This window comes from Phacochoerus africanus, chromosome 1 (genome assembly GCF_016906955.1).
Source record: "Phacochoerus africanus isolate WHEZ1 chromosome 1, ROS_Pafr_v1, whole genome shotgun sequence".
In the NCBI taxonomy this organism is placed as follows: Eukaryota; Metazoa; Chordata; class Mammalia; order Artiodactyla; family Suidae; genus Phacochoerus; species Phacochoerus africanus.
This window is the reverse complement of record NC_062544.1, coordinates 242852887-242880881: the sequence shown is the minus strand read 5'-3', so window position 1 is coordinate 242880881 and position 27995 is coordinate 242852887. Positions and strand designations below refer to the sequence as shown.

The window sequence follows — 27995 nt, the reverse complement described above, 5'->3', positions numbered from 1 at the left end:
CTGCTATGTTTTGTCTTTTTTAAGGGCCACACCCATGGCATATGGAGGTTCCCAGGCTAGGGGTCAAATCGCAGCTATAGTTGCTGGCCTACACCATAGCCACAGCAACACAGGATCCGAACCATGTCTGTGACCTACACGACAGCTCATGGCAATGCCGGATCTTTAACCCACTGACCAAGGCAGGGATTGAACCTGTGTCTTCATGTATGCTAGTCAGATTCGCTTCTGATGAGCCACAATGGGAACTCCCCTATTCCTGATTACTTTAATTCATCATTACTTAAAAGGATAAAGAAAAATCCAACAATCCTTTACCCTGTTCTGTGAATAAAGCTTATGCAAGGTACTTTCATACCTCAAAAATTCCAGAAGAATCTCCTGAACCTTATCAAATAAATACTATTCCTAACCCCAAACAAGAATATTTTATGTTCCACACAAGGTTGGGTGAATTATAAACACCCTGGAATTTCCTAGAATCTGTCTCTATGACATAAAATCCAAAAAATTAAAATAAAAAAAAGGATTGAACATGTTGCCCTTAATAGAAAACAACTTTATCTTTGAAATAACTAGTTAAAATTTTCAATGTTGATAATTATTTCTGCCACTAAGAAACCATTTATATAAAAGTATCCTAAAAAATACCATCAAATCATTACTGCCTGGTTAATAGGCTGTCTTAAATTTAAAGTTGTTTCTAGTGACTATATGATCAAGAACATAAAGTGCAAAAGAAATAATCTTGGCTCAGAGTTTAATTATAAGCATTTTTGCCCTGGACATATTGCCTAAATTGGACACAGTGAAAAAGCACAACTTTAACAGAAGCTACTGAATATTATGTGATTTGCTTTGGTAAATTACTTATTCTTTCTGGACCAGTTTCATCACATGCTAAGTGAGAATAAAAATATTAGTGTCTTAACTTCACAAGATTATTGTGAGCACCTCATAAAGAATGTTTGTGAAAACACCTTGCAAATTGTAAAGCATTATGTAAATCATGGTTGTTACTTAATGATTGTTGATATATCTTTAGATCTATATGTAGAGAAAAGTCTGCAACATAATTTTAATCATATATTTAATCTAATTAATTTAAAAATATAATGGCGAGGTATAGCTTATAGATTTACTTCCCATTAGACCCCAAAACTTTAAGAGAAATAAAATCTAAAAGATAACAAAGTCTATTGCGTCTGCTTCCATAAGTGGAACTGATAAACCCAAGAGAGTGAGATGAGGAGTGAAGAGAATCTGTCACACCAGAAGAGAAGGGACTTGCATTTCTGAATAAAAAATAATTATAGAATATAACTGCTTAGGTAGAACTTTGGTGAATATGTAAGCTAAATATAATGTAGTGCCCTAGAACCTTACCCATAGTGAGCATTCAATGAATGTTGGTGGAATGAATGAATTTTCTATATGAGTATTTTTAAAGCATGTTTGATATACAATATTATATGTTGCAGGTATAGAGTATAGTAATACACAATTTTAAAGGTTATACTACATTAATAGATGTTAATATTGGCTATATTCTCTGAATTATATAATGTTATCCTTGTAGCTTATTTTATACATAATAGTTTGTACTTCTTAATCCCCTACCCCATATTGTCCCTCCCTCCTTCATTCTCGCCACTGGTAACTACTAGTTATTCTCCATTTCTATGAGTCTGCTTCTTTCTTTTTATATTCACTAGTTTGTTGTATTTTTTAGATTCCATATTTAAGTGACATCATACAGTATTTGTCTTTCTCTGTCTGACTTATCTCACTTAGCATAATGCTCTCCAAGTCCATCCTTGTTGCTACAGATGGCAAAATGTCATTCTTTTTATGGCTGAGTAATATTGCATTGTATATAAATACATCTTCTTTATACATTTATCTGTTGATGGGCACTTATGTTGCTTCCATATCTTTGCAATTGTAGTTAATGCTGCTATGAACATTGGGGTGCATGTATTTTTTCAGATTAGTGTTTTAAGTTACATACCCAGGAGTGGAATTGCTGGGTCATATAGTAGTTCTATATTTAGTTTATTGAGAACTCTCCATACTGTTTTCTTTTTCTTTTCCTTTTTGTTTTTCTCCCTTTTAGGGCCATACCCACGGCATATGGAGGTTCCAGGCTAGGGGCCAAATTAGAGCTACAGCTGCCGGCCTATGCCACAGCCACAGCAGTGCAAGATCAGAGCTGTATCTGCGACCTACACCACAGCTCACAGCAATACCGGGTCCTTAACCATTGAGCAAGGCCAGGGACTGAACCTGCATCATCATGGATCTCAGTTAGGTTTGTTACCACTGAGTCATGACAGGAACTCCCACTCCACACTTCTTTCCACGGTAGCTGCACCACTTTACCTTCCCACCAGCAGTGTACAAGTGTTCCCTTTTCTCCACATCTTCATCAACCTTTGTCATTTGTGTTCTTTTTGATAATAGCCATCTGACAGGTGAGGTGATACCTCATTGCAGTTTTGATCTGCATTTCCCTTATGGTAGTGATGTTGAGCATCTCTTCATATGCCTATTGGCCATCTGCATTTCTCCTTTGGGAAAATGTCTGTTCAGGAGTTCTACCCATTTATTAAGTAGGTTATTTGTCTTTCTGATGTTTAGTTGTATAAGCTGTTTATACAAGTTGGATATTAATCCCTTATCAGTCATATTGTTTGCAGATATTTTTCTCCCATTCAGTAGATTGTCTTTTTGTTTTGCCAGTGGTTTTCTTTGCTGTGTAAAAGTGCTTAAATTTGATTAGGTCCCATATTTTTATTTTTATTTTATTTCCTTTACTTTAGGAGACATTGAAAAAAATAGCTACAGTTTGTCTCAAAGAGTGTTCTGCCTATGTTTTCTTCAATTAATTTTATAGTATCTAGTCCTACATTTAGGTCTTTAATCCATTTTGAGTTTATTTTTGTATATGATGTTAGAGAATTTTCTAATTTCATTCTTTTACATGTAACTTTCTAGTTTTCCCAACACCACTATTGAAGAGACTGTCTTTTCCACATTGAATATTCTTACCTCCTTTGTTGTAGATGAATTGACCATAAATGTGTGGGTTTATTTCTAAGCTCTCTATTCTATTGCATTGATCTATGTGTCTGTGTTTGTGCCAGTACCATAATATTTTGATTACTGTAACTTTATAATATAGTCTGACATCAGGGAGTGTGATTCCTCCAGCTCTGTCCTTCTTTATCAAGATTTCATTGGCTAATTGGGAGTGTTTTGTGTTTCCATATAATTTTAAATTATTTAAATCAGGAGTTCCCATCGTGGCACAGTGGAAACAAATCTGACTAGGAACTATAAGGTTGCAGGTTCAATGCCTGGCCTCACTCAGGATCTGGTGTCGCCATGAGCTGTGGTGTAGACTTGGATCCCATGTTGCTGTGGCTCTGGTGTAGGCTGGCAACAACAGCTTCGATTGGACCCCTAGCCTGGGAACCTCCATATGCCGAGGGTGCGGCCCTAAAAAGACAAAAGACAAATTATTTAAATCAGTGTCTTGAAGGTGATTTACCAAGGCACATAATAAAAGCAGAACCAAAATCAAGTCCAAGACGAGAGAATTCCAGTCCAGAATTCTTTACATGATGCCTTCTGTTCATACAGACCGTGCTAACTCTGGTTGTAAAAATGATGCAGCCATAATGACTGGGCACCCGGGCCTGTTTATTTTCACTAAGTTACAGTTTTCAGATGGAATACTAAGAGGTTCCAAACTCTAGTAAGAACATTCTTGTTAGTGACCATGAAGAGTTGATATCTATAAAGATAAATCTTAGATTCAATACTTTAGGCAAATGAAATTTTCAATGTGGCAATAAGATTAAACTCCCAGGAAAGCCTAGACTCTCAGCAGCTAGAAAGGAGTAATTTCTGGGTCTAAGCTGCAGGATCTGCCCTTGGGAATAAAACTTTAAATAAAGGTCTACATCTCTAGAGAACAATACATGCGTATTCTGATGGATAATGAATTCCCTATGTTCACACTATTTGGTTCTGAACTATCTTTAATATATATATGGATAAAAATAAATATAATATAAATGGTGTATACATTTATTTTTGGAAATGTTATACATAATATTATATTAAAGTGCATTGCTACAAAATGTTTTTTCCCACAGTTGGTGCTATTATTCTTGCTCATCCAAGGAGAAGTAGTGCAAATGCTGTTTCACATTCAGTCAACAAGTATGGGTGCAGAAGACTGTCAGTGCTTCCTGTAACTTTACTGAGTCATAAATTGCTATTTAGCTATGTTCTGGTAAAATAAGACATAACATGTAATTATTATGGGGCCATTCCAAGAGTAAATTTTCCACTCTTTATCTTCTCTCTTAAAGGATAAGACTAAATTCTTTTTTTGCAGGGTTTTAAAACTATCTTGATCATAATTTTATATTATGAAATGCTACTCAAAACATACCACTCTTATGTTACAGAAATTTCTGTGAGGGATGGAATATTCTCTTACGTATGAGTGAACAATCCAAAAGTTTTTACAGATTTCTACCAGAAATAGTATCATCTCTTCTAATAGTACACTTTTTTCTCCACAATATGGGTGTTAAGCCCACTAATTATAAAGGCCTTGATCTTCGAAAGCTTCTTCCTTTAGCCCTTATCAGATAATTACTGCTATCAATGATTTTATAGACTTTATTTTCTTGGATTTCATGGTAGATATGTATTTACTTTCTGATCTGGAAATGTCCTAGAGATAAATATAAGCTGCAATTTGTCTGCTTTATATTTTTTATTTAAAATTTTGTTATTGTTGGAGTTCCCATCATGGCTCAGTGGTTAACAAATCCGACTAGGAACCATGAGGTTGAGGGTTCGATCCCTGGCCTTGCTCAGTGGGTTAAAGATCCAGCGTTGCCGTGAACTGGGGTATAGGTTGCAGACACGGCTCGGATCCCGCATTGCTGTGGCTCTGGCGTAGGCTGGTGGCTACAGCTCTGAATCAACACCTAGCCTGGGAACCTCCATATGCTGCAGGAGCGGCCCAAGAAATAGCAAAAAAAAAAAATAAAGACCAATAAAGAAGTAAATTAATTAATTAAATAAAATTTTGCTGTTGTAACAACTTTTTTTGTAACAAATAAACATCATTTTCTTTATGTTTAATAAGTAGTTCTATTTGGGATATAGATGGCAAATTTAATTCCTCAGACACAGAATAACCATATAGCATATAAAGTCTTGACAAATAAGGCTACAAAGTTGGTTGTTGTTTTTTTTTAATTTTTTTAGGGCCACACCTGTGGCATACAGAAGTTCCCAGCCTAGGGGTTTAATCAGATCTGAAGCTGCTGGCCTATGCCACAGCCACATCAATGTCAGATCTAAGCAAATTTGTGACCTATGACTCAGCTTGCAGCAACACTGGATCCTTAACCCACTGAGCAAGGCCAAGGATCAAACCCACATCCTCACAGATATGCCAAGGCTATAAAGTTTTTGAATGATCTTTAAGATAAGGATTTTTTTTCTCAAAAGTAACTTAAGGGAAATTATTTTAATACCTCTAAATCTTAGGGCATCACCAGCCAGTAAATGCGGTTTGACACCTTTTGCATGTGTGTATACTTTTATAGCTGCATTTGTTAGCCTGGAAGCTCTCCAGAGCAACAGAGATTTTCAGGCAAAGGCTAAATGAAATCTTGATGGGAATATTATAGATAGAATTTAAGCATCAAATGAGTAATTCAGTTAATAATCTTGAAAGTCAAAGTTCCCATGGTGGCTCAGCATATGTGGACAGAATCTTAAATGCACAGGTAAATTTTTCTGAGGAGGCAGACAAAACAGCCCATGTAAAAGACCCTGTGTGACCAGAGCTTTCAGTTAGCTGAGGTTCCTATTAGTGAGGAGAGGTAGTTTGGCAGTTAACTGCAAGGTGACTGGGAACCAAGCCTCCAGTCCTCCCTGATTTCTCCGGGTGGTCTGTCTTTCATACCTTTTCATGTCTTTGATGTTCCTTCATAGTGGACTATTTTAAAATCTACCTTACAATCAATGGGTAACTTGTACATCTCTACAAAATAAACTGTGCTGTTTAGGGAAAGAGTCAATTCTCCCACAAAGAAAATTGTCATCATGTTATGTCTTCAGTTGAATCAACTTCAGTTGTTTCTCCTGGGGAATCACAGATTTTCAAGAACAAAGCAATTGATTCAGGATAAAAGATTTGAAACTTTAAAAAACAATTAATTTATTTTTCCTTTCACCCACAGGTCTACCCACGGATAGCGCCGGCATTTTGGCACTACCTGCGGGTAGAAGTGAGTAACGGGTACTTGAATTCTCCCACCCTTGCTCCTTGCACTGTGCTGGTGTAGTCTGATCTGATGTGCCCATTTTCTTCAAGATGCAGCTGCCATTCTGTGTAAACGTGCTCTCACATCACCACCATTCCTTAGAGTTGGATCCAAATCACCAAAAATACAAGTGCAGTTTATATAAGATAATCATCTCTCAATAAACTTCCAAATCAAGACCATATCATATGCATCATGACTGATAAATAACTGAACGCTAACTTATGGAAAACCATGCTTATACCACTCTAATCAATATTTTTAATAGAGCATAATTCCTCAGTGTATATTTGGAATGTCTCTGGGAAAAGTAGAATAACTCTGCTTCATTTCCTTTCTCCTCTTTTTTGTCCCCAGGAGCATGAGCAGCTCACCTATTCCTCCACGAGGTCAAAGGCCCCCAGTGTCATCATCACAGGTCTCAAGCCAGCCACCAAGTACATTTTTCATATCCGAGTGAGGACTGCAACAGGATACAGTGGCTATAGTCAGAAGTTTGAATTTGAAACAGGAGATGAAAGTAAGTTTCACATAACGATATAAAGCAAGATGTGAATTTAGTTTCATTCCAGTCAACCCATTAGTTGAAATCTGTCCCAAATTTTGAATAGTCTCATCAAACAGGACTCTTTTCCTGTAAATACTCATACAGTCATTTCAGTTAATGTTTTGGTACTATCATTAAATATTTCCATGAAATGCCTTGCTCTGCTACAGTGGTAATGTGGTCCAAATATGTCTCTTTATGCAGAATTCATCACTCAGGCCATAACATAGAGTCTCAATGGTTGATGTTAGCCTAATTGTTTACCAGTCTTGGCATCATAATGTGATACTAATGAAAATCTGGAAGAGAGTAGAGTCATGAGTAAATGATTTTAGCGGTTCAAAATCGTGCAGCTTTGGCTTGTTATATTAGATCAATAAAAAGAGTGATCAGGAGACAAACTCCACTGAAATGTGCATTATTACTTTAGATGCAAGTGTTTGATTAGAAACTCACATTAATTTCGTGGCCTCGGTATATTGAAAACCAAAATGGGAGATGAGGGGAGTGAGGTGTTCCAAAACCATGTAACATAGCAATAAATGTCATATTCATTCTAAACCCAGCTCTACCACTAATTTTTTTTTTTTGGCTTTTAGAAATCATTATATTGCTGTCTTTTTAAGATAGCACAGGTGGCTTTTTCTGTGTACTTTGGTGGAAAAAATATCTAAATATCTAATTGCAATAAAATCTGTTTTCATCATAGTTAAAATACCTGTGATTGTATAAGAATTCAAAAATAACAAGTTTATTATTAAAATTCTTTATAAAGAAAAATAATAATAGCTACCATTTATTGAGCCTCTCATGGGTGTCAAAAATGATGTGCAGTATTTTACATGTGTTATCTTGTTTAAATGTTTCAATGGCCAATGAGACCAGTATTACTTTCCTAATTTTACTTATAAGAAATTACAGGCCTATGGAAGTTGAGCAATTTGTCCATATTCATGTTTATGTGCCTGGTAAGGAAACTAGGCTAAAGTTTGAAACCAAAGTCTATCTTCTTCTAAGGCCTGTGTTCTTAACTACTCCACCATCCTGCCAAGTCCTTTCATTTGATTTATAAAGTGCTAATGGTAAGACCACTAATTAGGCCACAATTCCTCTAGTTTATCACTCCCTGAAAGTGAAGCTCTGTGAGTTTATAATTATATGACAGAAGGAATGTTTTATTGTTGTTTTTACATTAACAAACAATGTTAATCCATAAGAACTTTTGCCTTACAACTGTATCTAACTAAAAAGTGGAAAAGTACTGATATATTTAATTAAGAAGGAACACAACTTGCAGCTCCTGGAATGCGGTCTGAAGGGCCGGGTGTGTGAGCTCTCTATTGGGTGCCCATGAGCCCATGAGGTTAGACTTGGCACAGAGAACAAGAAACAAACAGGAGAGGAAGGACAATTTATTGGTCACCAATTCAGAGCTAATAATGGCATCCTACAAAAGACCATCCCAACTTTATAACGTGTGGATAGGACTGCAAGGGAACATGGGAAATTGAACATAATTAACAGAGACAAGATTCCAGAGTACAAGGACTTAAGATCACCTCCTCTCACAAAAACACCAAATTTACAACTAACTGTTGAACAACCATCAACAAAATAGACTGGAAGCTACCAAAAAAGATATCCTATGTCCAAAGACAAAGAAGTCACATCAAGATGGTAGGAGAGGTGCTTTCATGATATAAGCAATCCCATAACTAGGCGGTGGGTGACCCACAGACTGGTAAATAACTACATTGCAGATGCTCTCCCACAGGAGTGAAAGTTTGGAGCTCCACATCGGGTTCTCACACCTGGGGGTCTGGCATTGGGAGGAGGAGCCCCTGGAGCATTTGGCATTGAAGGCCAGTAAGGCTTAAGCACAGGAGCTCCACAGGACTCAGGGAGACAGAGACTTCACTCTAGGAAGGCACACAGGGTTTCATGTGCACTAGATCACGGGGCAAAGCAGGGACTCTCTAAGAATCTGGATCAAGCCCACTGGGGGGTCTTGGAGGGTCTCCTGGGAGAGCAGGGGTGGCCATGGCTCACTGTGGGGGCAGGACATTGGAGGTGGGGGACCCTGAGGCTGCCATTTTGGAAAAATTTGGCCACACCCATCAGGTCTGAGAAGTTCCAGGCCAGACAACAAACAGGGTGGGAACACAGCTCCACACATCAGCAAATATGCTGCCCCTAATCACACCCAGAGACAAAGCCCCACCCACCAGAGGGATAAGAATCAGCTCCACCTACCAGTGGGTAGGCACCAGTCCCTCCCATCAGGTAGCCTATAACAAGCCCCCATATCAATCAACTTCACCCACAAAGAGGCAGACACCAGAAGAAAGAGAGGCTACAACCCTCTAACCTGAAGAAAGGAGACCACACAAAAAATTCTACAAAATGAAAAGTTAGATGAAGGAATAAGACAAAACCCCAGAAGAACAGCTAATTGAAGTGGAGACAGGAAACCTGTCTGAAAAATACTTTAGAGTAATGCTGGTAAGGATGATCCAAGATTTCAGAAAAAAAATAGAAGAAATGTTGAACAAAGGAATAGAAGATTTAAAGACTCAACAAGCAGAGATGATCAACACAATAGCTGGAATAAAAAATTCACTATAAGGAAACAATAGCATAATAGAGGAGTCAGAAGAACAAAAAAGTGGGGTGGAAGACAGACTGGTGGAAATCACTGATGTGGAATAGAATAAAGAAAAAAGAATTAAAAGAATTGAGGACAGTCTAAAAGAACTCTGGGACAACTTTATTTATTTATTTATTTATTTTTCTTCATTCTACCTCTTTTTTTTTTTTTTTTTTTTGCTATTTCTTGGGCTGTTCCTGCAGCATATGGAGGTTCCCAGGCTAGGGGTCGAATTGGAGCTGTAGCCACCGGCCTACGCCAGAGCCACAGCAACGCGGCATCTGAGCCGCGTCTGCAACCTACACCACAGCTCACGGCAATGCCGGATCGTTAACCCACTGAGCAAGGCCAGGGACCGAACCCGCAACCTCATGGTTCCTAGTCGGATTCGTTAACCACTGCGCCACGACGGGAACTCCCTGGGACAACTTTAAATACACCAACATTCACATTATAGGGGTGCCAGAAGGAGAAGAGAGAGAGAAAGGGCTAGAGAAAATATTTGAAGAAATCAACAGCAGAAAACTTCCCTAACATGGGAAAGGAATCACTCACTCAAATCCAGGAAGCACAACAAATACCAAGGAGAATACCAAGCAAGCACAATAAACTCAAGGAGAAACACACCAAGACACATATTAATCAAACTGACCAACACTAAAGTCAAAGAGCAAATATTGAAAGCAGCTAAGGAAGAGCAACAAATAACATAAAGGGAACCCCGATAAGGTTATCAGCTGATTTTTCAGCAGAAACACTGTGGGCCAGAGGGAGTAGCATGATATACTTAAAGTGATGAAAGGAAAAAACAAGCAACCAAGATTACGCTACCCAGCAAGACTTTCTTTCAGATTTGAAGGAGAAGTCAAAACCTTTACAGACAAGCAAAAGCTAAGAGAATTCATTGCCACCAAAACAGCTTTACAACAAATATTAAAGGAAGTTCTCTAGGTGGGAAGAAAAGGCCACAACTAGAAAGAAGGAAATTACAAATGAAGAGACTCACCAGTAAGGGCAAACATTAGTAAAGGTAGGAAATCATCCACATACAAATATGCCATCAAAAGCAGCAATCGTGAGAAGAGGAGGGTACAAATGCAGGATCCTGGAAATGCATTTGCAATTAAGAGACCAGCAACTTAAAGCAATCTTGTGTGTATATATATTGACTCCTATATCAAAACCTCATGGTTACCACAAACCAAAAATCTACAATAGATGCAATTCAAACACAACACTAAAGATAGTCATCAAACTATAAGAGAAGAGAACAAAGGGGAAGAAAAAAGGCCAAGAGATAAAGGGCCAGAGGAAAATCAACAAAAACAAATCCAAAACAATTAACAAAAGGGCAATAAGAACATACATATCAATAATTACCTTAAATGTAAATGGACTAAATGCTCCAACCAAAAGACAGACTGGCTGAATGGATACAAAAATAAGACCCATATATATGCTGTATAAAGAAGATATGAGATACACACACACACACACACACACACACACACACACACACACACAATGGAGTATTACTCAGCCATAAAAAGGAATAAAATAATGCCATTTGCAGCAACATGGATGGGACCTAGAGATACTAAGTGAAGTTAGACAGTGAATAACAAACATCACATGATATCACTTATATGTAGAATCTAAAAAAAAGATACAAATGAACTTATTGCAGAACAGAAACAGACTCACAGACTTTAAACGAACTTATGGTTACCAAATGAGACAGGTGGGGTGAGGGGAGGGGTGAACTGGGGATTTGAGATTGGCTCATGTACACTGTATATTGAATGCCTGGCCAATGGGGACCTTCTGTACAGCACAGGGAACTCTATGCAATCAATATTCTGTGATAATCTAAATGAGAAAAGAATCTGAAAGAGAATGGATGTGTGTATATGTGTAACTGAATCACTTTGTTGTATACCAGAAATTATCACAACTTGTAAATCAACTCTACTTCAATAAAATTTTTTTAATATGGGAAAAATAAAGAAGGTACACAACTTAGGAAGGGAGAGTAAAACAATGAATAAAAAGAATACTTATAACCTGGATTTAAATATCAGCAATAGTCATTTATAATCCCACCAGAGGCTATCAACTTTTCAAACTTGAGATGAAATTATTGGGAGTAGAGAGTAGTTATCACAAAGCAAAACTCCATAGTCAAAACCAATGTAAAATATTCAAAAAATGTCCCTGCTATGTCCTATTGACTATTTCCCACCCAGCCCACATGTTAAGACTTAACTTAGTGGAAAGCCAAGGAAACAATTCAAGGAGAGTTTGGTCCAGGGAAGAGTCACACCATTGTCTTGCCCAGGATGTGTTTATTACCTCCCTCCATGTTATTTCACAGGTTAAGAAATTCACCTCACCTTTTTAAACTATGACATTTTTGAGTATTATATCAAGTCAGAAATACATCCTCTGACAAACTCATAGGACTAAATCTACATAAGTCTTTTGTGTTCATCTGGGACTTTTAAATAAAGCAATCTAGCCTAATAAGAATTTACTGCTTCGGGAAATGCAGTATTTCATTTCAATTAGTAATATATGTGAATACATTTCAGTAATTTTTACACATTACCAACTACATATTCTGTTTGTATTCTAAAAACAAATACTATTTTCAAAATACATGTAATTATTGACTTAAAAAGTAAGTTCTGATTTAAATATTAAAAAATTGATTTGATTTTAACTCTAAATTTCAACTAATTGCACTTTCAGGACTAAAATTCTTTCAGCTGTTGTATAAAATATAAGTACTTTGAAACTCTTAGCAGAAAGGTCCTATATATTACCAGGGACACAGTATAATATTTATTCCTTCAATATTAAATATATAGGACACTTAATAATTGCCATACTCTGCATGAGGCTCTGGGGATAAAAATAATAATAAGTTCTATAACCTCTACCTTCACATAATTTATAGTCTATATTTGTAGGAAAAAATAAATATTTAAATCAAAAATACAACTTTGGATGATATATGCTATCAATAGACATGCAAAGAGTGGTATGAGAGCATAGAGAAGAGGCCCTAATTCAGTATGAATGGATGGTGAAAGGCTGGGGGATGAAAGAGTAGGGGCTTATTCTTGAAAGCAGGGTAATAAAGGAATGAGATGGCATGAAAAGTTTAAAGAGCCAACTATTTGGTATGACTACTGTGAGGAGACATGAAGGATAAATGACAGGAACTAGAGGTAGAGAATTATACAGGGGTCAAGACCAGGGCACTCCTTTGGCCATGTTAGGGATATTGAGCCTTCTGAGGATATCGAGGATTCAGGGGAGAATTTTAATTAGGGATGACCAGGAACATGTGCAATACTCTGCTGAACAATTTACACAGTTTATCTTTTTAATTCTGACAAGATTCTCTTTTTTTAGAAATGTAAGTAGCTTTACCAAAATCTGCTAACCAGTGTGTGGAGACGTAGGATTAGAACCCTAAAGCAACCTGACAAAGGCAGCAGCAGACACCAAAAACAACATTCTAAATTACTGATTTGTAAATGTCATGAAAGTGATTTTTATTACACCCTTGAAGAGGCAGTGTTTAAGAAGAGTCTGAAAAATATGTTTGTCTAAACCTGAAGTTTGGGTATGTAGAGTGGCTCCCAAGTCAATTTACAGCCTGAGGGAAAATCATTTAAAAAGATCATTTTTTATCTGGTTAGCTTTAAATTGCATTTTCAAAGCATGCTGTTTATATCCAGAAGAGAATTTCAATGAATAATGTCATAGTAGGATATGGGTAGGTTTACTGTAAATTCAGGAATATAATGATATGAATCCCATCTGAGAGCATCAGTCTTTTTCTGTATATGCCTTCCTAGTGCATCTTTAAATTTTATACCTTTTTCTTCTCAGGTAGTGTCTGAGCTATTGTAATGTCAACTTTCTTGTTAAGTTCTCTTTTGTGTATTCTGTTTAATTAACTGACTTTATAATGCATAGAGATGGGGTGTGAAGTGAGGAGGTGAAATTAGTTACTCTCTCATTTGATAATGTGGTTCAACTTTTTTAAAATAAACAAAATGAAGTATTTATAATTTAATTCTGGAGTTCCCATTGTGGATCAGTGGTTTAAAAACCTGACAATAATGTCCATAAGGATGCATATTCAATCCCTGGCCTTGCTCAGCTCAGTGGGTTAAGGATCAGAATCGTAATACTAATCCTCAGTTTTGACTTAACTTGAATCTCTAGGCAGTGAAGTCAAAATTTCATGAAAGATCCATATACAAAGCAAACAATCATTTTCTTGAAAATAGTAGCAGTAAATAATAGAGTAATATGTGCTCCAAAAGTTTAACTTGGAGAACTCACTTGTGATTTAAGGGAAAGCATAACATAAATAATTGAAGGACACTAAGAAAATTGAATTGAGCCACAGTTTTGTAGTACCGCAGGTTGGCCCTTTTTAAAACAGAGTTGGGAGTTCCCATTGTTGCTCAGCTGGTAAGAACCCAAGTAGTATCTATGAGGATGCAGGTTCAATCCCTGGCCTTGCTCAGTGGGTTAAGGATCCGGTGTTGCCATGAGTTGTGGTGTAGGTGGCATATGCGGCTCAGATCCCACATTGCTATGGCTGTGGCCTAGCTGGCAGCTGCAGCTCTGATTGGACCCCTAGCCCGGAAACTTCCATATACCACAGTGGCTGTAAAATAACAGTAATAGTAATAATAATAATAATAATAATAATAATAATAATTTAATTCTCTTTAGCCATACCTATTTTTCTTTGTTCAACTTCTGGTTTGCTAACAACCAAAAAGAAAATAATATAAAATGTGAAATAATTCTTTTGCAGAATCATAATGCTCTTAATTCTTGTATTCTACAAACACAGTGGTATCTAATAAACTACCATCCAATTCCTTGTCCTCTTTTAGACCAGTGGTTGGATTTTTTTTTTTCAGAGTCAGAATATGCCAGTGGAAACTGGCTAGCAGATTTAAAGATTACTAATTATAATTGCCAGCACTATAAAAGTGCCTACTTGAACTATAGCTATTGGTTCCTCTTTTCGTAAGTCTATAGAATAACCTCATTACATATATTGCCTAGGAAAAGAGGAGTTCCTTGGTTGCTGAGTGGTTAAGGATCCAGCATTGCCAATGCTGTGGCTCACCCCTGGCCCAGGAACTTCTGCATGCCATGGGAGCAGCCATCAAAAAAAAAAAAAAAGAGAGAGAGACTTGATAAATCTGTAGATAAATAGGTAGATAGTCAATCATATGTAGTCATAAAAGTCTTGTCTTTTGTGTTTCAATACTGACATTCCATGTGTGCTCATCTCTCTCAGGACTAATAATGTACAGCTGATTACTGTGTCCACTAACACCATTTGTTGAGTGGCTAGTGTATAATGGTCTTTTTATTAGCTACTGTAATTGATCCCTCCATCTTTTTGAAGGAGACAACAAAATTACAATGAACTACATAATCAGTTGTAAGAAAGTAAGAATATATAAATATTCCATGTCAATCTTCTCAAAAGATATGTAAAAGATAGATAGGTGTTAGAAGCTCTCTAATTTAAGAATTTTTTCAAAATTAAATTAAAATTTGTATTATGCCCCAAAGTATCAAACACACATGCAGGCACACATACATACACATTGGGTTAATTACTAGACTTTTTTGGCTTATATAGATGAAAACAACAGAAAATTTTAACTACCTCATATTTGTTTTTATTTCTGTGCTTATTTTCTGCAGAAAATGTGTTTCTTTTTAATGGAGAAAAGATGAGAATTAAAATTGGAAAGTTATCTACATAGCCAATAATGTTATCCATATCCTTACAAACTACTTGAAAAACTATATTTGATTCAATTTCAACAATAACCTGTTAAAATTCTACCTACATTATAAAAGAGAAATAATGATAAGGAAGTCGACATTTGTTCTTCCTTAAAACACCAATGAGATTTATCTAATATTCAAATGTCTTTTACAGAAATAGAAAATACTTTTATGTGTTTATTTTTAAAACCAAAATAAAACGTATCCTACCAGAGTGTAGTCAACTTAAACATTTTACTTGTATAACATATAAGAGCTTGTGAAGCTATCAAGGTGGGAGAATCCATAGCTTAAAGTCAATTTTATAAAGAAAACTGGAATTTTATACATGTTACCTCTTGCATTGCTTTAACAGTTATCCAAATGACCCAAGAGAATTAATACATGGTCAACATATAAGCAATGAATCCTTTTCCCTGAAAAGATTAATTATACCTTAAATTTTAACAACACGTAAATTTAGGTTTTCATCTATGAGCTGCATGGAGTGGTTTCGTAGCACCAAAGCCACATTTGCCGACATTTTAAAATACACTATTATTTACAAAAGTACTAACAATGGACTGAATATAAGTCACTTAAAAAATAATCATGCAAAATCATTATATCAATATTAACTAACCAAGCTAGTGAGTCTTTCAAATTAGATTCTTACGTCTTGTCTTACACATTTATACAAAAAAGTATCATGTAGGTTCAAATGAATGAATTTAATAAATTATTTTAAAAATTCCTATAAGATTTAGCTATTTTTAGTATGGTTTCATATTTAAGCAATTTGATTAGTCTAAACAATTTATGGATGGGAAATTATCCTGAAAATTAAGGTGTGACTCTAGTTTCTTCTTCTTTAATCTATTTCTTATGTGCTCATTTGACTAATTTTTCTACCCTCAACTTTGTACACTTAAAAACCCCAAATCAGGAGTTCTTATTGTGGTGCAGAGGAAATGAATCCAACTAGTAACCATGAGGTTGTGGATTCGATCCCCGGCCTCACTCATTGGGTTAGGGATCCTCCTGCCATGAGCTATGGCATAGGTCGCAATGTGGCTATGATCCCATGTTGTTGTGGCTGTGGTGAAGGCCTGCAGCTACAGCTCTGATTAGACCCCTAGCCTGGGAACCTCCATATGCCACAGGTGCGGCCCTAAAAAGCAAAAAAAAAAAAAATCATTGCTTATTGCATATTTCCTACTGAATAAAATGTTAATTTCTCAACAAATATTCAAGTCTTCCTCCAGTCTAATCCAAATTGACATCTTTCCTGTCTTATCTCCCTCTAGTTAACATGTACTCTGGGAAACTGCATAAATGCCCAACATAAAATTTTCCAAATCTTCATCATATGTAAGTTGCTTCTATGACTTCCAACTGAAATATTTAGAAAACTATTACATCACAAATCATTGGTCCAGCTCACATGCTACTCCTCTTGATTGTTTCTGACAAGACCATTGAGAAATCATCACTCTTTCCTTAGACTTTCTATCATATTTTATTGAGCAAGGGCTTCAGTTTTTACAAAGTTCTTAGCCCTTTGATGTCAATACCTATAACCTGTGTATGTGTACATAGTTTCCAATATTCATTTACTTAAATAAATGAAGAACGTACAATTACAAAAGGCTGAAATGTGTAGGAATAGCATATTGCCTACCAGTCAAAAAAGAAACAATTATACTTTTTGGCACAGATAAGTAATATTGCTTGCTGTATTTTGGGTAACAAGATATAACTGACTCAAGTCATGTAGAAACATGATACATGCAATCTTAATTGCAAATTGCTCATTAATTCTAAACTTGGGGGCGCATTTAAGGTAAAGACTTTTTGTTAAATGTATTTTCCTCTTTAAGTACCATTTTAAAAAAATCTCCATTATGTTTGATCCAGTCTATTGGTTGGAAACCCAATCTGCACTGCTTTAACTACTTAGGATGAAATTAACTACATCATTATTAACAGCAGCCAGAAATTTAAGGATGATTATTAATGGTGAAGCATGAAGCAGAAAGAAGACCAGCTGACCCTGGTGGAGTAATAAAAAAGTTAATTAATCAAGAAAGGATCAGATTTCATATTTATGAGTGTACCCAGAGAAGGATGAATTCCAGTATATAAGACTTTAATTTGAAATAATCTCCAATCAATAGCACACTTTCAGTGTTGGCAGCCATAGCTATCTAAATGCAAACATCAGTAGGAAAGAAAAATTTTCTAACAGTTATGTTGTTTGAATATAAATTGACCTACCTAATGAGGTAATAGAAACTTATAAGATTATTTGCTGAATACTTATTTAGCATGTCATAAAGGAAATCTCTGCTTTGTTTAGGAGGCTGTCATAGAAGTTTAATGTAACTTCCAACATTAAGATTTTGTAACAACAGATAATATTTATTGAGCTCTATGCTTCAAGCACTATCCTTTTCTTTGTGGCTATTGACATACTTAGAATTTTTGAAGAGGTTACTATTGTCACACCCATTTTATGGATTGGAAACTGAAGCACAGAGAAGCTTAGTAACTTACCAGGTTCCCACAGTGTTGAATTGGGGATATTATGATATCAGGACCTTTTCATACTAATGCTCAATACCAGGACTGAGTTCCCTCCCTACCTACTCGATGTTGTTACTTTTCTTATTCAGCTTGGTCGTTACTTATAATTTTCTGCATGATTTTGTTTTTATTCTTACCTCCAATTCTCCACCCTCCCTTAACTAATTATATTCCGCCTTAGAATAATGGGTGTTTGAATATAAACACAGATTTTTAGAAGACTATGATTATGTATAAATCACCATGTATCAAGTTCAGAAGGTTATGTGTGTTTTAATTCAGATTTATGAATTAATACACACATGGTAGACCTTGTATGAAACTCTCAAGAAGCAAAATAATGCAGTTAATCTGACTACTTTAAATGTGTAGGGACTCAATGAGTAGTTACTATTTGCATAGAAAATGGAAGTCTCTTTTTAAGAAGGCTGCATTGACAAAAAAAAAAAAGATAGTTTGCTTCAGTTTTGCATGGATCTAATAAAGGTTTTAAATGACGGAAACCGGGCTTATGTACCATAAGACAGATTGAAGGCCTTAATATGAAAAATATTAAAAGATCATAACTTCACTAAATGGTCTGGAAAGAAAATCATTAACTATTAACAGGTACTTAGAAGTTGTAAAATGTGAGTATCAATGTGCAAAGTTACAATTTGGAATCATATCTAAAGGGGAACTAACAGACAGCAATGACTCTGTTTCCTAAAACAATAACCTACAGTAACATATACAAAAATTATTTCTATGGCATATAAGCCATCATCCCTCGACTGGATTTTTTTTTTTTTAAATCAGGAAAAGTTTCTTACTCATTTTTGTACCTCCTGTATTGTTTTGCATGTGCCTGACAAATAGAAAGCATTCAGTGAACATCGAAGTAATTGATGATATCCATTAAAAACTTGGTGAACATACATCTCTTGTTTCAAATAAATTGCATGTAATTTATTATTCTACCTATATATTTTTAGTATCTTTTATTTGTTTATTTTGTGTGCATATTAATAATGATGTGTGCTGAATGCTGGTCAAAAGGTACACAGTTTCAGATATGCAGGATGAATAAATTCTGGAGATCTAATACATGGTATAATGTCTATAGTTAATATTAATAATAATACATTGTATATTTGAAAGTTTCTAAGAGAATAATTCTTAAATGTTCTCACCCGCCCTTCACACAAAATAACTATGTGAGGTGATATATATGTTAATTACCTTGATTGTGGTAATTATTTCACAGTGTATATGTATATCACAACATCAAATTGTCCACCATAAACATATACAATTTTTGTGTTATACCTCAATAAAGCTGGAGAAGAAAACAGAGATAAATAATATATGTTTAGTGGAAGAAACTCACCACTAAACCACACTTGAGGCTCTTATAACAGATTTCCTTATTTATGTCATTCCCAAAGTCTAATTTTAATTTGACTTGGTTTGAGAAGGGGTAGATTTTTTCTATCAACCAATATATTAATTGTCTGAGTTTTTCTGTCAAACATTTGACTTTATAACATTGAATTCTTTAACAGAGCAGAAAAACGTTCCTTAGACATTTCAAATTGCTTCAGATTTAGTGGAAAATATATTCCCTGTGTAATTCTTAAAGATTTAGACATTCTTTAGACAAATCAGCTTTATTGACTTACATTGTGAAGTAGCTTTTTTAAGTATCATACTTTTTTTATTAGAAAAGCATCAAGGGCAAAGCGAAGAAAAACTAATCTCTTATTATAACCATATGGAACCTATCTGGAACTGCTGGAATGGTCCTTAATTACAGTTGACCTCCCACCCTCATTTGTTGCATGATCATGTTCTCTCTTCAAGACAGGGTAGGGAGTATTGTGTTGTCCTGTCTTTATGTCTGGAATGTTGTATTAAATAAAGCATTAGGGTAGTTCCAGCTAGCTGTAGGGTGATGCCCAGTGGCAACCCATGCATATAGTCCTTACAGGCAAAGTGTAGAAACATACGACTCTGGGATGAAAGTGTCCTTTAGAAGTCATGGACTGTAAGGATGACACAGCACAGAGCCTTGTTTCCTTTCATAGCTTTATTTCCTATTTCCTAATTGAATTCTATCCACCTGGTTGTCCATCATTTTCAAAACAAAATAAAAAAAATTGAGAGCTGAATGAAAGAGTTGTCAAAATGTCCAAGTCAGGGGGAAAAGTATTTTATGTAAGACCTATAAATACTAAACATCATCTGCCGATGTCAAAACATAAAGACATGCATAGTTTGAATTTTATTTTCCACCATGCCAGTATCAGTAAAAACAATTTTAAATGATCTAATGTAATATCTTTTAAATGTGTATTAACCCAGTGCAAGGCATCTACTTTTGCCTCTTGCTGTGAAGTCATAATACTAAATGGACAGATGTTTATAAAACAAACCCAGCCAGCTCCACCAAGGCCTGTGTGAAGAATTAAGAAGCTGCTTAAGTATTTGCATTACACTTTACCTTTTCAAGGGAAATAGTAGTTCAGTGAATTTAAATTGAGTAACAAGAATTCTTGGCAAAATAGCAGGAGCCATTTAAGAGATTTAGCTGTGTGTGCACAAATCTGAGCAAGACATGCGTGAGCACATTGCCGACTATGCGACGGGCAAAGCAGCAGAGTGTGGCAAGCTTACTGCCAGATATAAAACAGCTGATTCACAACAAACTGAATTTCATTTTCTCTTATGCTTTTGGGAAACTAAGTATCCTTTAAAAAAATGCCCTTACACTGAAGGTATTTTTAAATTAAATAGTTTTCTTTATATGATGGATATAAAACCAGAGGGCAGACTAAATGATTTTTTCAACAGTTTCAACACTTCTATAAACAATAAACTTTTCAATATGATTTACAGAAGTTAGCATATATAAGTATACATATACATATATTCTGCATATATATACACTTCCTATTACCATTCTGAAATGAAGGAATGAAACTGGCAATGTTTTCAATATTGTTGCATAAGGTGTTATCCTTGGAAGTAAAAGAGTTTATTTCTAAATTTGATATAAAGTTCATTCCTAAATTTGACATAATGAGAAAAAAGTGAAGGGCACTTAAAAGGAAGTAGCAAAAGCTAAAGCAAGCAGAATGTTCAGTTGTGCAATTTATTTCTTCACTCCACTCAATCAAAATTATTAATCAGTGGTCCAGATATAGATGCAGGCACTGGGGATTCAAAGATGAAAAGAATAAACTTGTTCCTGGCTTTCACAAAAGCTAGTTGAGAAGTTCAGAAAATTACACAAGATTACAATACAGGGTAACGTGATATTTCGAATACCGCAAGGAGAAAAGCCCAAATAAACTTGTATCAAGGAAAGCTTCCAGAAAGAAATAATATCTTCAAGGAGTCTTTAAAGTTAAATAAAACTTGGCCATGAAAATGATAGTGAGGGAGGGTGAGGTAGGGTGGTGTAAGAGCGATGACTGGGGAGTCTCACATGTGAGAAGGTAGAGATGAAAGTGTATGGAACTTTCTAGTAACTGAGAGAATTTCTATATACCTAGAACTGTGGTTCTCAAAATGTGAACCCTGCACCAGAAGGATCCAACAACATCTGAGAACATATTAGAAATGCAGATTTTCTGACCCTACCTCAGACTTGACTTAATCAGAAACTCTGGGGTCAGGAGATGGGACCCAGAATTCTGCTTTAACAAGTCCTCCATGTAATTCTGAGAACCAGCAGCTTCATACAAGGATAAACATACAAGGATAGGGGTAAGGAATAATGGGGGTAATGACTTTGATACAGGTAATAGAAGATAAGAAGCTGGATTCCTAGGCAGGGGTCATGCAGTGCCATCCTTTATCTTACTACTGAAGCTAAAACCTTCCTGAATTTTTATTTTCTTCCAGTTATCTGTAGTTTTGGAAACAGGCAAGCGAGTCAAGAGCAAGCTTTCCATAAGTGACTTTTCTGAAACCATTGCTAACACATCTAATTATTTCCTCACCTTCACTTTATCCACACTAAAAATAAACCCTTCCAACTATCTTTTTCATTGTCATGCCTATGACTGTCATAACTTCCAAATTTCCTAGAGATTGTTCTAGCCTGAAGAATTCACCTTCTGAAGGTGCTGGAACCTTGGGAATTATCAATTTAAATTCTAACACATGCTTGCTCTCTGCCAGCATGTAAGCCTGCATATTTCTCCTTGACAGTTCATATTTGGTTTCTGGACTTCAAGACAGTGAATTATGACCTGCTTACCAGGGTCTCCTGAGAAAACTGGAGCTGAGCCATCCCATGCCAAACCTTCGGCAAAAATTTCCCAGTTGAAGAAGTCCTGGAAACTAATTTATCTTGGAAACTTCATGAATCTAGATATCATAGAAGTAAAGGTGATATGTTATCAAAGCAGTTAGACACCAAGACTAACATTCCATAAGAATGTGTCACTGACTTGTCCCAGGCTAGGTTACTTGGTTTTGATGTTCTAATTAGTAAAATGATATGATACACTCAGGTAGGCAACATAGGACTTGGTATCTTGGCTCATGAGGGTTCTCCAGTCTAGAATTTAATTCCTTGTCAACAAAATAAAGGGAATGTGCCAAATTATCTTCCCTTGCTCTAACAATGAGAAACTTCCTAGTGAAGTGATTACATGCTTGCACCAGGCTGGTCTGGATTAGCAGCCAAGCTCTGTTACTCCCTGGGTATTAGGACCTTAGGAGAGAAGTTCAATCTGTTTAAGATTTGATTTTCTCATCAGAAAACTAGAAATTTATTGACATGTTTCTACACAAATGTTTTTGTTTTTCATTCAACAAAAATCTGTAAGAACCCATTCCGTATTTTTTACTAAGTGCTATTCTACAATGCTAGGGATAGAGCAGAAACAGACAACGACCTCTGCTATTCTACAGCTTACATTCTAGAGAAGATAGAGACAATAAGCATGCAAAAGGAAAATATTTAGAATGTCAGGCAATGCAGAGCTAAGGTGTGTTGCCTTGAACTCCCCTTCTGGCACTTATTCTCAGCTCTAGGAAGCGCTGATTGCTGAAGATTCACAGCTGAATTCCTTTCCCAACAAGGCCTCTGTCCAAAAGAGGTTGCGTGTCCCAGCAGCATCCCCTCTCCCCAGTGAGAATTCAAGAATGATCAGTGAGAGGCACAAAGATTAGTCCCATTGCTTCAATTCAGGACAACTCTGAAAGGCCAGCTCAGCTTGTCAGCTGAGGTCTTTGTAACCAGCACATCATGGTTCAACTGTTCCATTTTCCCATTTCTGCCTCCCTCACTCCCCAACATGTCCATGCTGAGGTCACTCCTCAGTAAACCTGCTGCATACAGAGCCCCACTGCAGAATCTGTGTCCCAGGAAACTCCATCTAAAACAGATAATGAGAAATGCTCTGGAGAAGAGTTAAGCTAAGAGGAGGTTATGAATGCCTCCCTCCCGCTGTGGTTGTGAAATGTTAACTCTCACTAGAATCCTAATTATCACTGGGAGCTGGGCAGCAGGCAAAAACTTTATAGAGAAGGACTTGCCCTTGGTCTTGAAGAAAAGGAAAGATATAAAGAACAAGCATACAGGAAAGCATAAAGAACAAGGAAATTTTTCATGATAGCGACTGATATAAACAATTCAATTTGGAGATATTTCACAGGTAAATACACAACTAAAGAGAAGCAGTGAAGAATTTAGGTTAAAAACTTGAGCTTTGTACTGAACTCTGGATTTAGATCTTTATCACTTTCTAGATGTTACTTTGGGCAAATCTGTTAACCCCACTTATGCCTCAGTTTCTACATCTGGAAAATGGAAAGAAGAATACCACCTACTTTCCAGTGCTTTTCTGAGGATGCATTGACTCAATGTGTGTAAAGTACCTCTATGTGCATAAAGTACTTAGCAGGTTATCCGGTACTTAGAGCACAGTTTATTAATGTTGATTTTATTAGTATTAATTTTCAACTCTAACATTCCATCTAGTAAGTAATAACTGTATTTACAACACAAAACAATATTCTTTACTACTTTCTTGCATGATTGCTACAACAGCAATCAAGTCATTCTCTGATTCTTCCCTTTGACATTTACTTTTCATGTTCATTAGCTAATCCTTGAGACGTCCTGACTAGTCATGGTTTTTGTTTAATTCTTACAGGAGATATATAAGGAAGAATGGAATTCCCCAAGATGGGTTGACCTTCCAGGGCTTAAGCACTGGAGAATTGGACTTAGCCAAGGAAGCTCCACACTTGAACTTATGACATACCATATCCTAGCCATCATAGTAGGCAAGTCAGGAAGACTTCATAAGTCCCATTCTAGCAACATCATCTTGTGGACCCAGAACCACTGTCTGTCCTGTTTCTGTGATAATCAAATTATGTATGGGTTGGGCCACCTTTCTCTTCAATATTTAAACAATAAAAAGTCTTAGTGCTGTCAGATAGTATAGTATAGTGATTAGAAGCTCAAACTCCAGAACTAGACTATGTACTTAAATCTAGTTCCACCACTGCTATCTGCATAACCCTGGGGAGGTTAATTAGTCTCTCTGTGCCTTAGTTTCTCCAACTCTAAAGTAAAACTGACAATACTACTATCTCATATGATTGTTGTGAAGATTAAATAGGTTAGTGCATGTAAAGTATTCAGAACCGTGGATGGCACACATAAGCACTCTAAAATGTTTCTTTTTATAATAATTACTACCCTTCTTCTGTGGGAGACTCCTTCACTGAGTGCAATGTGATATTTCTTTTTCATGGCATATGAAAGTTTCCAGGCCAGGGATCAAACCAGCAACTCAAGCCATTGCAGTGACAGCAGCAGATCCTTAACCTACTGGGCCAAAAGGGAACTCCCAATATGATTGTTTGAATAAGGCTGTGCTGTGAATCAGCTGCCACTCATCTCCATGAAGAAGAAAGAAAAAAAGTACCATTCCAGCAAGAAACCTCCCTCAGGGTACTCTCTGTGGAATCCTCTTCAGTTTTCAAATACAAATAACAGAGTTTATGTACCATAGCCAACTACCGCAATACAAATTTTTAAAAATTAAATAACTAACAACTGATTTCCATCCAAAGGTATAAGCAACCCACAAAAAATCACATTTAGCTGTATATAGGAAACTATATTATGGCTCAGAACAGGTATTATTTATGCTATTACTTCTATAAGTAATAAGCATAGAATATCTTGTTTGAAGGAGGATTTTACTGTTTCAAATATTAGAATAGATAACAGGCTTGAAAATTTTTGAATTTTTATAAAATGACATTTTTACCCTGCTTAATGACCAGAAACAGGGCTACTCCATTCTTTCTCAAGTTAATCCAAGTTTCCCAGCAGAAAAGCTCCAAGTGGGTAGCTACCAAGGAGATTTGGGGTTATCTAATTGCCTTTAGCACATTCCTCTTTATTCTGTTATGTTCTGTATTTCAGCTCAAAATGTCTTTTGAATCCTTCTAAATTGTCGACAGCTAATTTCTGTCCATTAGTGACCCACGTCTCACTGTTTGTATTTATCCATCTTAGGTGCTGTATTTTTTATAACTAACTAGCTGTCTTTTTTTGTCATTTTTCCTCTCTCCTCACTTAACTGTGCACTGGGATGATAGATTTCAAATTGTGCTATACAAAAACATGCAGTTAAGATACCCAATTAACACCCATGGTAATTTTCTTTCATGTTATATACCTTTACAATTGCTATTTGCTTGAATTCAGCAATATTTTTAAGGACTGTAAAAGTCTATCATTCATGATTAGACTCTATCCTACCCTTGAGATTATTAATGGAAGCAGGCAAGATAAATTTATGGAGTTTTTATTAAAAACAAAACAAAAAAACACTTATGCATGTTGAAACTGTCTCTGTCATCATTTCCTCCAGTGCTCTTAGTGGCTAAGACAAATATTTTGCTAGAAATGAAGGCTAAAAGAGATTAAGAAGTTGATGGGGTAATTCTACCTTGGCATTGATCAGTGACATCTAGACACTTTTAAGGCCTTAGAACTTACATACACAAAAACAGAAGGAGCATTTTTTTTTTCTTTTCCTTTTTAGGGCCTCACCTATGGCATATGAAAATTCCCAGGCTAGGGGTTGAATCAGAGCTGCAGCTGCCAGCCTACACCATAGCCACAGCAATGTCAGATATGAGGCTTGTCTGCGACTTACACCACAGCTCATGACAATGCCAGATCCTTAACCCACTGAACGGGGCCAGTGATTGAACACACATCCTCATGGATACCACTCAGGTTCATTATTGATGAGCCACAATGGGAACTCCCAGGAGCATCTTTTTTGGTTCAAGACTAGGAAGACAGTTGAGGGAGTCCCATATGCACCCTTACCTTACAACTTCCAGTAGCTTGTACCATGAAAATTCGGGGATTAGGACAGGTGAAGAATGCCAAAACTCAACTGGAAAATAAAAATAATTAGAAAAATACTTTTTGTCAATCCTTAGAAGAGAAGCAGTACAGAAAAAGTCACTTGAAGCTAGATATATGCAGCTCCATTGCCAGGGCGGGTGGTGGAGGGGGAAGGACTTAATACATGAATTAGTCAATCCAGCAAGTATATGGGATTTAGAATTCCATGTTTTAAAAGGCGATAGAAGTGAATTCTATTACACTTTTTGTTAATCATACAGAAATAATTAATCAAGAATATCGTTTAAAAAACACACCCATATATATGATGTAGATAAGTCAAGGGTTGAATCAGAGCAGCTGCAGCTCTGATTCAACCCCCTAGCCTGGGAACTTTCATATGCCATAGGTGAGGCCCTAAAACGGAAAAAAAAAAAAAGATGCTCCTTCTGTTTTTGTGTATGTAAGTTCTAAGGCCTTAGAAGTGTCTAGATGTCACTGATCAATGCAAAAGTAGAATTACCCCATATATATATATATATATATATATATATATATATATATATATAACTTATCTAAATCATTACTATCACTTATTAGATATGAAAGAGAATTACAATTACGGTCAAATTCCATGTGCTAGAAAGAAAGCTGGATGCTTTCAGCAGTAAGTAGTATGACTTTTGCCATATATATGCTAACATACATAAATTACCCTTGTTTTTTATGGGGATGCTTTCTCAGAAAGCTTGACTAACTAAACAGAGCCTGTTGATTTTTAAATGCATTTCTCTTTTCCCTAAAAACATTTGAGGCAATTCAAGACACATGTACAAAATGTTTAATAAATTAAAACTAGAAGTAGAAAATTAGGTCCATAAAAACAAGAGGGAACAAAGTCTTGTTGTAATAACTATTACTAGAGATGCAGCACGTGCTCACCATCTCTGCCTCTGAGAGTTCTGGCAGCAGCCAGAGAAAAGAGATGTGATCACACTTTTATAATATGAAGCAAAATCTCTGTAGGAAATATATATATGGAGGGCATTGAAGATAATGGCCTAAACAGAGTTTTTTCCAACAAATGCAGAAGTTTGTTTGCTTCATATAGTGTTTTCTGACCATAAACTTTGATATAAGCAGGCCTGAGGTAAAATGTCACTGATTGAAGGTGATTTTTCCATGGTGGTTTACCATGAGTGACATTAAAGAAAAAGAGATATAAGAATAACCCAGAGAGGATTACAGTGGAAACATGGGGAGTAAACTAAGGCTTCAAAAAGGACTGAAACAGGAGATCCCATTGTGGCTCAGTGGGTTAAGAACCCAACACAGTGCCCATGAGAATTCAGGTTTGAGCCCTGCATAAGTGAGTTAACCACTTAACTCAGTGAGTTAAGGATCCAGTGTTGCAGCGAGCTGTGGTTGAAGCATAGGTTGCAGATAAGGTTCAGATCCAGCTTTGCTGTGACTGTGATATAGGCCCTGATTCAACCTCTAGCCCAGAAACTTCCATATGCTGCAGATGCAGCCCTAAATAGAAAAAATAATTTTTTTTTTAAAAAAGAACTGAAATAAGAGATTGGAAAACTCTTGAAATGAAAGGCAACCAGGTTTTTCCTTGGTCTATAGAACCACTCATCTCTGTTT

At 36.1% G+C, this 27995-nt stretch overlaps 1 protein-coding gene across 1 annotated transcript in view; it reads left to right on the top strand.

Moving 5' to 3' along the window:
• The window catches only part of LOC125111271 (ephrin type-A receptor 6), a 656452-nt gene that overhangs the window by 413255 nt on the left and 215202 nt on the right, over positions 1-27995 (top strand). The window contains exons 6-7 of the mRNA XM_047753191.1: positions 6279-6326; positions 6720-6882. Coding sequence (XP_047609147.1) covers positions 6279-6326; positions 6720-6882 — 211 coding nt within the window. The remainder of the gene's footprint in view (positions 1-6278; positions 6327-6719; positions 6883-27995) is intronic.